Source organism: Corvus kubaryi, unplaced genomic scaffold (assembly GCF_017639235.1).
Source record: "Corvus kubaryi isolate FWS band 111438036 unplaced genomic scaffold, C.kubaryi_AGA036_p1.0 37367, whole genome shotgun sequence".
Lineage (NCBI taxonomy): Eukaryota > Metazoa > Chordata > Aves > Passeriformes > Corvidae > Corvus > Corvus kubaryi.
Genome location: NW_024581119.1, coordinates 1,230,106 through 1,241,456, shown reverse-complemented (window position 1 = coordinate 1,241,456; position 11,351 = coordinate 1,230,106). Strand labels below are relative to the sequence as shown.

At 56.1% G+C, this 11,351-nt stretch overlaps 1 protein-coding gene across 1 annotated transcript; it reads left to right on the top strand.

Moving 5' to 3' along the window:
* Positions 1 to 3,461: 3,461 nt before the first annotated feature.
* Positions 3,462 to 10,981, top strand: LOC121667586 (proline-rich protein 36-like). The gene is made up of 4 exons (XM_042034386.1): positions 3,462 to 8,192; positions 8,687 to 8,843; positions 9,155 to 9,284; positions 9,806 to 10,981. Exon 1 carries the CDS (start codon positions 3,539 to 3,541, stop codon positions 7,967 to 7,969), a length of 4,431 nt encoding a protein of 1,476 aa, XP_041890320.1. The 5' UTR covers positions 3,462 to 3,538; the 3' UTR covers positions 7,970 to 8,192; positions 8,687 to 8,843; positions 9,155 to 9,284; positions 9,806 to 10,981.
* The last annotated feature ends 370 nt before the right edge of the window (positions 10,982 to 11,351 follow it).

Genomic DNA, 11,351 nt, shown 5'->3' with positions numbered 1-11,351 from the left:
GGGAGGTCTGTGTGTCTTTGTTCCCCATTGCTACACTTCATATGACTTTCTTCTTGAGTTTTCTTTTCTTTAATAAAATTAATTCAAAGCACATTGACTTTCCAGTGGGGTTTTGGAGTGATTTTGGTCCCCTACAGAAGCCAGTGAAACAATACCAAGAGGAAGAAGTTCATTTATTATCTCAGCTACCAACTAAAATAACACCTTGTATTTATGGCCATTTACCAAATTGATGTCATTTATTAAAGCACAGACAGCCTAATACAATGTAGCTCTTTGCTTGTCTTGGTTTTGAACACGGGAAACAGAAGAATTTGTTACATTTCTGTGAAGAATAAGCACAGGCCAGTCATGTTTGACTTTAAAATGGCTCTTGAGCTGCCCTCCTTGGCACCTGGGGGTGTCAGTGCTGTGGGGAATCTTTGTCCCCTCAGAACAGGGGCTGACAAATTCTCCATCATCTCTTTTTCAAAAGCAGCTGCATCAGCTTCCCACTGGGAAGAAGGAGATTCTCTTGCACTTGGGACGGGTTTTTCTCCCCTCTCAGTGCAAAGCATGAGGTAGATAATCTCAATTTAATAATCTGGGGGGGTTTTGAGCTCCTGCCACTGAGCTCCAGCCTGCCCAGCCAGCCAGGTACCAAATCCTGTGTGGAGGGTTCAGGAGCTGCACAAGTGCCAGGGATTTTCCTTCCCAGGGAGTGGGAAAAGCTGCAGTGCCCTGACCTTGGCTCCCACAGGGAGGTGAGGGGCACGGCTGGTGCTGGAAGTGGGATCTGCCAGCCCCTCACTGCTGAGTTCCCTGCTGGACTCCCCTTTCTCAGCCTGGAGAATGGGTTATTGTTGTTTCCCTCGGGAGCCATCGCCTCTCCCTGGCTGTCCCTGCTGTTCCCAGCTGTCATTATGGGCCCTATCTGCCTTTTGCTCAGGTTTGTACTGCCCTCGGACAGCCAGGGCTGTGTCAGGATGTTCTCTCCTGTCCCCTCCGCCTGTCTGCAGGTTTGGCTCAGTGTTTGTGTGCCTGGCACTGAGAGATCCCTGCTGGGTGCTGCTCGCTGCCTTCAGGGGAATATTTACAGGGATTTGGGGGCTTCATGGCTGAAAAAAAAGGGGTGTAGCTGTGATTGTGCCCAAGAAGCCTCAGGGCTCTTCTTGGGCTCTTAGGAAGGTCTGAGTTCTGTGCTTGTTTCACTGTGGCTTTCATTCCTCCCCGGGATCCAGGCTGATCCCTGTGGATGTTTTTATTGGCACAAACTGGCAAAAAAAATCAGAATTCTAGAATAGTTCAGTTAAAAAGAACCTACAACATCACCCAGTCCAGGGCTGAACAGAAGTCGAAGTGTGCTGTTCAAGGCATTGTACAAAATCCCCTCTCCAAAAAGCCTTTCCAGGATTTTACCCCCTTCTTGGTGAAGAAATGCTTCCTAACATCCAGTGTGAGCCTCCCCTGATGCAGCTGCGAGCCATTCCCGCCAGTCCTGTCCCTGCAACCCAAGGAGCAGAGCTCAGCACCTCCTTTTCCATCTCTTCCACATCTCCATGTCCTCCTGGGGAAGCTGCAGAGAGCCAGGAGGTCATCCCTGAGCCTCCTTTTCTCCAAACTGGACAATCCCAGAGCCCTGAGCCTCGCAGGAGGCGCTTCCAGCCCTGCCCCAGCTCTGTTCCCCTCCTCTGGGTGCACCCAAGCCCCTCCACATCCTCACCCAGCCCTCCAGGGACTCTTTTAACTCTTCCCCCAGGGCTGCACAAGCACCCTCTCATGTTCATAGTCACATTTTCCACCTTTTGGATGGGAAATCCACCTGAACACACTCTGCTCTTTTGTTAAAAACTGATTGATTCCAATTGGCACAGGGATTTTTTCCTGGGTCAGGTTATTGGTTGGTGTCTGGCCTAAGCTCTTATAAAGTAACCCAATCCTCTGCCTCTCAGAGCAAGCAGCAAATGCCCATTGCTGGGAGGCAGCAGAGGCTCCTCAGGGAGCTGCTTCCAGCTGGGATATTCTTTATTGGGATGGCTCAGGAGCTGCTCCATGAGATGCAGGAAAAATTCCCCATCTTTATCCTGCTGGCAGCTGGACTGTTGGATTTGTCTGGTGAGTGATGGGAATGGGAATGTTCGAATCTCAAAAATTGCTGCTTTTCTGCCTCTTCTGCTCTGTTCTCGGTGTTGTGCCATCAGCCTCAGGTGTGGGATGAAGGAGCAGCTCCCTGTTTGTGCAGCCCAGGATTTGGGTGAAATGGTTTCATTTTGCGGGGTGTGAGGGGCCCCACACCAGGACATCGCTGTGCTGCTCTCCCTGAGCTCAGTCCCCAAAGAAAATACTGTCCCCTTAGGGGAAAACAAATTAAAAATCCCTTTTCCTGAGTAATTCCAAGCAGCACCGAGGATCAAGCTGGTGCTGCTGAAGCCTTGATCAGAATCCCCTTTTCCAGGCACCACAGCACTGCCACGTTGTGCTGCCTTTCCTTCGGCAGCTGTCCTGCCAGATCTTTCTGACAGCACGAAATCAGTGATGGGTTTGTGCTGCTGCTGCCCCAGCCGAGCTCCAGGGGCTGCTGTCACTCACAGCAGGGCTCCAGCCGTGGCTTTCCACCTTGCTGGGTGCCTGTGAGCGTCCCTGGGAGGGCACATGAATTAACTGGGCTGGTGGAAGCAGTGCTGTGACCCCAGGCAGGCTGTTCTCTTCAGGAAAGATCAACCTGGGAAATGGCAAAGAATTTTCCACCTAATTAATAATTTTCTCATTTTTGTGAAGCTGCTAAACCTCTGCTTTGCCTTTGTCAAAAACCACAATTTAAATGCATAACACTCAGGATTTTAGATTTGTGTCTTTCCTGGCAGGTGCCTAAGGAAAAATGCTTGAAGTTTTTGGGGAGGAAAATCCATTCTGGTCTGTGCCTTGGAAAGTATAATTTGGAATATCAGCCTTCTGATGTGAAGACAGAAAAAGTAAAATGTGTGGAGAAAAGAATAACCTTTAAAACAAAGGGTCTGCCTTTTTCAATGACAAAGTGTCTGCGTTGGGTTTGAGAAGTTGCTGTGTTCTGTCTGCTCTGTGCCAAAACAAACCTGCCTGGACACCCTGTATGGATCAGGAAGCTCCTGATGGGACTGGGATATTGATGGAGAGAGGGTGGTAAAGGAGAGCCAGGGGAGGGAGCTCATTCAGGTTTATTTTAATCTGGCTTTGCTGTGGAAGAGCTCCCAGCCTGTCCCTGGCCAGCCTGAGGGTTTCCCTCTCCCTGCATCTTCTACAGTGGAGATAAAGGGTTCCTCTCTGGCTGGTTCATGCTTTAGGTCCTTCATGTGATGGCGAATATGAACAGCAGAGGATGAGGTTTGGGAAGGGTTGAGGGGTGGGAATGGGAATGGCAGTGGCAGTGCCGGAGCTCCCGTGTGGCTCTGGCTGCGGCAGTGCCTGCTCAGCTTAGCTCTCCTGAAGGGCTGCTGGAGCTGTTCAGGGCTCATTAGAGCTGGGCCAAAGGCTTGTTCTCTGTTCCTCAGGTGCCTCCAGGAGTGACCGTGGTGCCAGTGGGATGCTGGGCCTGAGCTTTGCTGGAGCAGCCCAGCCTGGGCCCCAGCACAGCCCTGTGCCCGTCACTGAGGGCGACTGGGACGAGGTGACCTTGCATTTCCAGAGCCCAGGAGCTGATCCCACCAGTGGAACAACCTCTGACTCCATGTCCCACACAGGGAGAGCTGCAAACAGAACAGCTCTGCTGCCTGGGGCTGTGCCTGGGAAGCTGGGCAGGGCTGAGGCGCTGCACACAGCGGCTGTAAAACCCCAGGATGGACACACATCTCCTGGACAGCTCCGGCGTGGCTCCACACAGGGATCACAGGCCACCACAGCTCTGGCACTGCAAAGAGAACCAGAAAGTTCTCCTGGGGCTGGTCTCAGCCCTCCCAGCTCCAGCTCTGGGCTGCCCCAGCCCTTTCCCAGTGGAGGGACACACCAGGGCTCTCCCCAGGTCACAGCTCTCTCTTCCCCTCCTGTCATCAAGCAGAGGGAGGTGCCAAGTCCTACAACTTCTCTTCTGACTCCAACGCTCGATTTTCATCCTCCAAGAAGAGAAATGGCAGCATCTCCATTTCCCCCCAGAGCTGGGATTTCTCTTGGGAGAGCAGGGGAGGGCTGGCTGCCCACAGGAGCACCTCCCTCTGGGAAAAGGCCCAAGGACACGAACCCTCCAGCCCAGCCTGACCCCACAGCAGGGCTGACACCTGCCCACCCGAGGAAGACTCAGAGCTTGGGTGCTGGAGTTACAACTTCTGCAATCCCACCACAGCCAGCTCCAGGGGACCTTGGCTCAGTCTATTCCACAACAACACAGGCCAGGCCCGCTCAGGCTTCTCCTCTTCTGTCTCTGCAGCAGGCAACCACAGGCAACAAAGGCAGAAATTCAACCTCAGCTGTCACAAACGGTTCTGGACACCCAGCCCAGCTGCCTGCTCCTCACACCCTCCCACCAGGCAGCGTAAATTCTTCTTCGTTCTTGATGGAGGCTTCAGCTGCTGAGGAATTCCTTCCATCTCCGTTCCAAGTTGGCACAACTGATGGACAACAGCCCCTCTCTTTGCACAGGGCTCTCAGCTGTACCAAACATGTTCCCCCAGAGACCAACAGGAGCTCTCAGGAAACGGCAGCTCTGGCTCTGCAAAGAGATGCTGCTCCTTGGGCAGTGACAGGGAGACCTGGAAAATCTCCCTCCCCTGAGAGGCCACAGCCTTCTCTTAGCTCATCCTCATCCAGCCAGTTGTGGATTTCCACATTAAAACCTTCCACAACTGCTAAAGAGCTCAAAGAAGCAACATCCCCCCTCTCTCCAGGAATGCCCACCTTTGGGAATGCAGACCTCCAGCCCTGGGATTCTGTCCCGGCAGGGCTTCAGCCTCCCGGTGCCTTTGCTCCTCCTCGTGCTGGGATGCAGCCCATGGGCCTCCCCAGCCCTGCTAGGAGAGACCTCCACACCCCAACCACCTCATCCACATCTCCTGGCTCTGGGTCCCGGCTCCAAGGAGCTTCTGCCCCTCCTGTACCTCAGGGAGCCTCGGCTGGGATGCTGCAGGTGAGCACAGAGCACGACTCCAGGAGAAGAAGCAAAACTGGTTCTCCCCCACTGTCCCCAGCAGCCAGCCCCGTGCCCAGCCCCTCTGGAGCACACGGCCACAGGGACCAGGCAGTTCCCCCTCCCAGCCCCACCAAGCCGGGAGCTCCTGCTCCAACCCTGCTCTCATCCCGTGCCCAGGGAAGCCATCCCAGCTCCACCACAGCACATCCTGGCCCAGGGGTGCCCAGTGAGCTCCCAGCACCCCTGGCCCAGGCTCTGGTGCACCAGTTCAGGATGTCCCTCGATGCAGCTGCCAGGAACCTTGGCACAGTCAGAGGTGACCCCCTGACCCTGCTGCCCTCGTCCCCACTCTTGTCCTTTGTGTTGAAGAGCACTGATGGCATGATCTGCCTGCAGCCCATGCAGGACTCCCCTCTCCCCACAGAATTCCCAAATGCCAGTGTTGGGGGGCTGGTTTCCATCCAGAAAATCCTGGCAGCATCCAATTCTTCAGCGCTGGACCTTGCAAACCTACAGCACCTGAGCCCTTCCAGCCTAGTTCTGGTCAGGCCTGTGTTTGTCCTGCTGCCCAGTGACAGAGCACACTCACAGGTGCTGCCCTCTCCTCAGGGTGACCACAGAGTGGCCCACCTGGCTACAAATGTGGGGACAACTGGGAGCAGCCAGGATATCCCAGTGAAAACCAGTTCTTCTTATCCCAGTGGGAAGTCTGTGGGACCTGAAACTGCTCTGTCCACTGTGTCCAAGCAAGAAGCAGAGAGAACAAAAGTAACTTCAGAGCCAGTGCCAGTTGATCCTAATCCTACAGCCCTCAGGGGCTTGTCCCCAGCTGTCACCTCAGCCCCAGGTCATGTGCTGGACCCACAGACGAGCCCCACAGCGCAGACCATGCCCAGGCTGCCCGAGGAGATGCAGATTCCTGCTCCCCATCCCCAGCAGGCCACAGGCATTGCTTTGCTTCCCCTGTCAGCAGAGCCTGGCACCTCCCCGCTGCCACCAGAGCTGGTGTCCACTCAGAGCCCCCAGTCTTCCCCTAAAGTGGTTTTCACCACTGGAAGGCCACAATCTTCATCTGCAGCTCCTTTCCTGCCAGCAAAGGGACTCCGCGGTTCCCCAGAGCCTGCGAGCAGCACCGGGGCTGCAGGGCAGGGCCAGCACGGACAGGGAGGCTCCGTGCCCACCCCAAGCTCTGCCCATGCCCCCTGCACGGGGTGTTTGACCCCCAGTCCCCTGCCCAGGGTGTTTCCCAGCACCAAAGCCCTGCAGTCCAGGCCACAAAGGCTCCCAGGCACCAAGCTGCTGCCATCACCAGTTGTTCCCAGCACGTCCTCAGCTTCCTCCGTGCTTCCAGCTGGGAATGAGCGCAGCGATTCCAGAGAGGGCAGCAGCACAGCTCGGTCTGGAGTCCCTGTGCCTGCCACAGCACCTCAAACCCCCATCACTGCTGGAAAACCTGGTCTCACTCAACGTTTGGAGTTGGAACTCACCTCCACTGTGCCTCAGCCCTTTATAACCACACAGAGACCAACACTGGCACCAGAGCAGACTCTGCTTTCCACAGAGGTCCAAAGGAAAACGCCAATTTCTGGGAGAGTTTTGGCTGTGGTGAGCCATGCAGGGATGTCTGCCAGTTCTTCTGCACCTTCCCCAGCTCCTGCTGGGCTGTTCTCACAGACCAGCACAGGACAAAGCACCAGGCCAGCTGAAACCAGCACCAGTGCAGGAGAAAGAGGAGCTGGTAAATCCCTGGGAACCAGCATGTCTTCATCAGCCGTGTTCAACACAAGGACACCACAGCCCCCCTCAGCAGCCCCGGGGAACAACTCCAGCCTGGCTTTAACTCCAGCCCAACCATCTGTGTCCACAGGCTCTGTTACTGCCCTGCAGGGACATCCCAAACCCACACAGGGCACGGCCCAGGCTGCAGCAGCAGCAGCAGCAGGGACTCCTCTCCCTGCAGCCGAGGGTGACGGAGTCGCTGCTTTGCTCGAAGGCAAAGAGCGGCTTCACCTGCCAACCCCAGCCCTGCAGCCTGCCCCAGACCCAGGGGTGCTCAGCTCCTCAGGGGTGCTCTCTGCAGCGCTGGGGAAGGGTGAGGGGGCAGCAACAGGAGAGGCAGTGCCCAGCAGGCAGCTGCCCACTCAGGCACCCGTGTCTGCTGCACACCCAGCATCACCCAGACTCCCCCTGGAGGAGGTGTCCCCCCCTCTGGAGGAGCTATCCCACCCTTTGGAGGAGGTGTCCCACCCTTTGGAGGAGGTGTCCCCCCCTCTGGAGGAGCTATCCCACCCTTTGGAGGAGGTATCCCACCCTCTGGAGGAGGTGTCCCCCCCTCTGGAGGACGCTGCCATGGAACAGGACTCTGCCCACTCCAGCCCTGGCACTGCTGCCGGGCCCCCCACACCGAGAGCAGTTTCTGTCCCTGCTAATAGGCTCGTTAATCAGGGCACTCATCAGCCCGCTGTCAATGACCCTGAGCTGCTCCCAGACAGGGACCTCATCCAGGTCCCTCCGGCCCCAGAGAGCCCCTCGAATTCCCCTGGGAGCCTGGCAGCTCTGACACTCCCGGGGGATCCCTGGCTGGATGCTGCGGGCACTGACTCAGCCCAGGAGCTGCTGCTGAGCACGGAGGGGGCAGAGGAGGGGGGCACGATGAGGGAAGTGACAGACGGAGCAGCTGAAGGCTTGGGGACAGCGGTGACACTGGAGCCTGGAGCGCTGGGGAGCGACTCACACCAGAGGAGGGGGCTGCACTCGGATGTCACCGTGCTGGATGGGCAAGTACCCCTGGCTCCCTGCTTTGGGTGTTGCTGCTGCAGCCTGGATGGGTTTCATTTTATTCCCTTTTTCTCCTTTTCCCCCCTTTTCCCTTTTTCCCCAGCCTTGCCATCGTGAGTGACTCCTGCGGCTCCGGGAACCACTCGGTGCGGCTGAGCCTGAGCCCTGCAGGGGCCACAGCCCCCGAGATCCCTGGATCAGAGCCTTCCCAGGACACCTTCCTGGCTCTGGTGGCCCTGCAGAGCAACAGCAGCCAGGCCCTGCTCCAGATCCACTCGTGCTGCGTGACCCCCTCCGCCAGCCCCGGGGCTGCGGGTGCCCAGTGCTGCCTCTTCCACAGGTGGGAATGGGAAAGATCTGCCTTCATTTAGGATTTATGGGAATACACCATCCTGCTCCCCCCAGGGGCTGTCACAGGTGTGCAGCATCCCCTTCCTGCTGGGGAGGCACATCCCAGGACAGAGCAGTGCAGGGATGCTTCTCCACGTCCCCATTGCTCCACCAGCATCTCTTCTGTCTGCTCGAGGCCAGGGGAACGGGAGGATCCATTAACCGGGGTTTGTAAACCCACTGGGGTGTGAAATGTGCCTTAGAGGAAGCTCGGGGTCGATTGGCACACCACAGCAAAACCAATGTCCCAGAAACAACTCTGCTGCTCTCGGGCTCCTGAGCAGGGCAGGCACAGCCGGGAATGCCGATGTTTGGGGGATTTTCCTGTATCTCGGATGTAGACGCAGGGGTGTGGCGTGGAGTTTGTGCAGAACTGTGCCAGCAGATCCTGCTTTAGTCAGGGAGAGCTGGGATTTGGAGCTGTTTGCCTTTTGTTCCTGCCAGGCTGCCCTGGGAATGCAGACATGTCCAGCTGCTGCAGGGCAGCGGCTCCAGAGCCGCCAGCTTCTCCATCCAGCTGTTCCAGATGCTGAACCACTCCGTGGCCTACCTGCACTGCGAGCTGAGGGTCTGCCTGCCAGGCCAGCCGGGATGTGAGCAGGTACTGTGGGGTGGATCTGTTCCCACAGCACCAAGGAGGGATTTGGTGCTCCCAGAGTCTCCACACCAAGGTCACCCCATGGGCACCCAGTCCTTGGTTAAAGTCTGGGACAGCAGTTCATGGTGTGGAGTGGTGGCAATAGTTGGTAATCGCTAAGAAAAGGAGATCAGAGAATAAAGATTTACATTTGTGCAGGTCCAAGGATTGCAATGACAGCAGAGGTGCCTGAGGATGCCTGGGGGCTGTGCCCGGGCCCTGGGCCAGGATGTTCTGTTCAGGACACTTCCAGGTGTTTTCCATGTCTTTCCCAGGACTGCTTGGAAAGTGTGGAGCCCCTTCCCCAGCCCAGTGACAGGACCAGCTATGGAAACCTGCACAACCTGGTCTCCCTCGGGCCCGTTTGGAGGATGAACAACAGGTTTCTGTATAAACCAGTGGAAGGTGGGGCTCTCCTGGTTCTATTTCTCTGTCTCTTCCAGAAGTTTTTGCTCAGCTTTTCCTGCTGCAGGAAAACAGCATCTTTTTAACAACTTTCTTGGTTAGATTATATCCCAACAACTCCTCAGCTTTGCTTTGACCTTCCTAAATCCCAAATATTGTGGTTAATCAGTGTCACATCCCACAGAGTTTCAGCCAGGAGACACAGCCAGATGCATCCTGTGAAGGAACTGAAGCTTTAGGGGGAGGAAAGAGGAGAAAAATGAGGCAGAATGTTCTCTATCTGTAAGGAACTGCAGCATTTTGGTGCAGAATGAGGTTGGCCATAGGTCAGGAGTGTTCACAGGTGAAATACAGCAGCTGGTTAATGTTAATTAGATGTTTATAGCTATTAGAAAAGAGTGACACTGAACTGGTACAACACGAGAGACTTCTCAAAACCCACTGGCACCATCCCTAACTCCTTGTGTCTTGTTTGTGCAAAGAACATTTTTCACTGCTCGATTCCCTCTCTCTGTGTCCAGGTGCTGGTCCTGCCATGCTGCTGCCCATCCTGCTGGGATCCCTCACTGGCTTTGCAGTCCTGGGCAGTGCTTTCATGGGCCTGTGGCTGCACCACCGGCAGAAAGCCAAGCCCAGCCGTTATCCCCCGTTCGGAGAATTCCATGGGCTGTGATCCCGAGCAGCTGAACTGCTCCTGCAGCTCCCCCAGCCGTCAGAGAAGCAGCTGAATTTGCTTTGCTTCTGTAGAGCTTCTGCTGAGCCAGGGGGCAGGAGATGCCACCTCTGCTCCGAGCCTGCTTCTCCTTTCTTCCTTTCCTTCTGCATCAGCGACTCCACAAACTGCAGGGTAGAGAAGGAATCGTTGTAGTGCTCCAGCTGCCAGGGAGAGCAGAGCTGGAAGCCCAGCACAGGCTGGGCACAGAAATGGGGAAGCAGAGAGGAGATCAGGGGCAGAAGAACCCAGTGAAATAAAGCACTGGAGCCTGCCACCAGGGAGAAATGGTAGGAAAAATGATGGAATTGGGAGTGTGGACAGGACCCAAGAGCTCCAGAGATGTGTTCCCTCGGCTTTACAGCTTTCCTCACCTCGGAGGAGCCAAGTCCCTTCCTCCTTTCCCTTTAGTCCTCTTGTTTTCTCCAACAAGTTCCCACAAATGGTCGGAGAACTCCAGTACCAGATGGAATCTGCTGGAATGCACTGGGGAGAGGCATCCATAGGATGGGGGATACAAACAAGGCTTTCCTGGGAGTGCGCTGGGGTTTAGGGGCTGCCTGTGGGAGGGCAGCCAGGGCGGTGCTGTGGAGAGCCCCCAATGGGCTCCAGCCCCACTTCCCTCTGTCCCAGAGGAACTGGGGCTGCTCCATCCTGTCCAGGACCTCCTGCAGCAGCTGCTGGTGGAGAGGAATGGAGCGACCTCGTGGCGTGTGGAAGGAGCTGCGACACAGAGAGAGTGGGTGAGGAAAGGCACCTCTGGCAGGGATCTCCCTGTCTGTGCTGGGAATGACCAGCAGGACTCCTCAGCTGCTGTTCCTGCTGTCAGAGCCGGAACATCCGCGAGCTGTTGGCCCAGAAATGCACCTGCAAGGTGTGGGGAGGGACAGAAGCAGCTGCTGCCCCTCTGCAGCCATGGACTGAGCGTGTTCCCCCAGTGCCTCCCCGACTCCTGAGCTCTCTGTAATAAAACCTGAGCATCGCAGTGTTTGTCTTGTCTGTGCCTGAACCTGAGGGAATGGGGCCCTGTTGTGCTTGTCCTCAGCTCCAAAACAGTGTTTGGCAGGTGGGCGTGGAGGGGAGCAGGGCATCACTGCTGGTGGGCAGCTCCCAGGGAGTGCCAGGGCATTGGCAACAATCAGGTTCTAATGGGGTTTTTTTCTCCCTAAAAGGCTGCAGAGCCTAGCTGGCTTTTTTCCCTTTTCTTTTCCTTCTTTCCTTAAAAGAAGGGAGTCCACTGCTGGGGCACCTCGTGTCAGTGTAACAGAAGTAACTCACAGTTCCACCCGGGTCAGGCTTCCTCCAAGGTTTTCTTCAAGATTCTGCTGCAGAACTAAAAATCCCAAGTCAAGGTT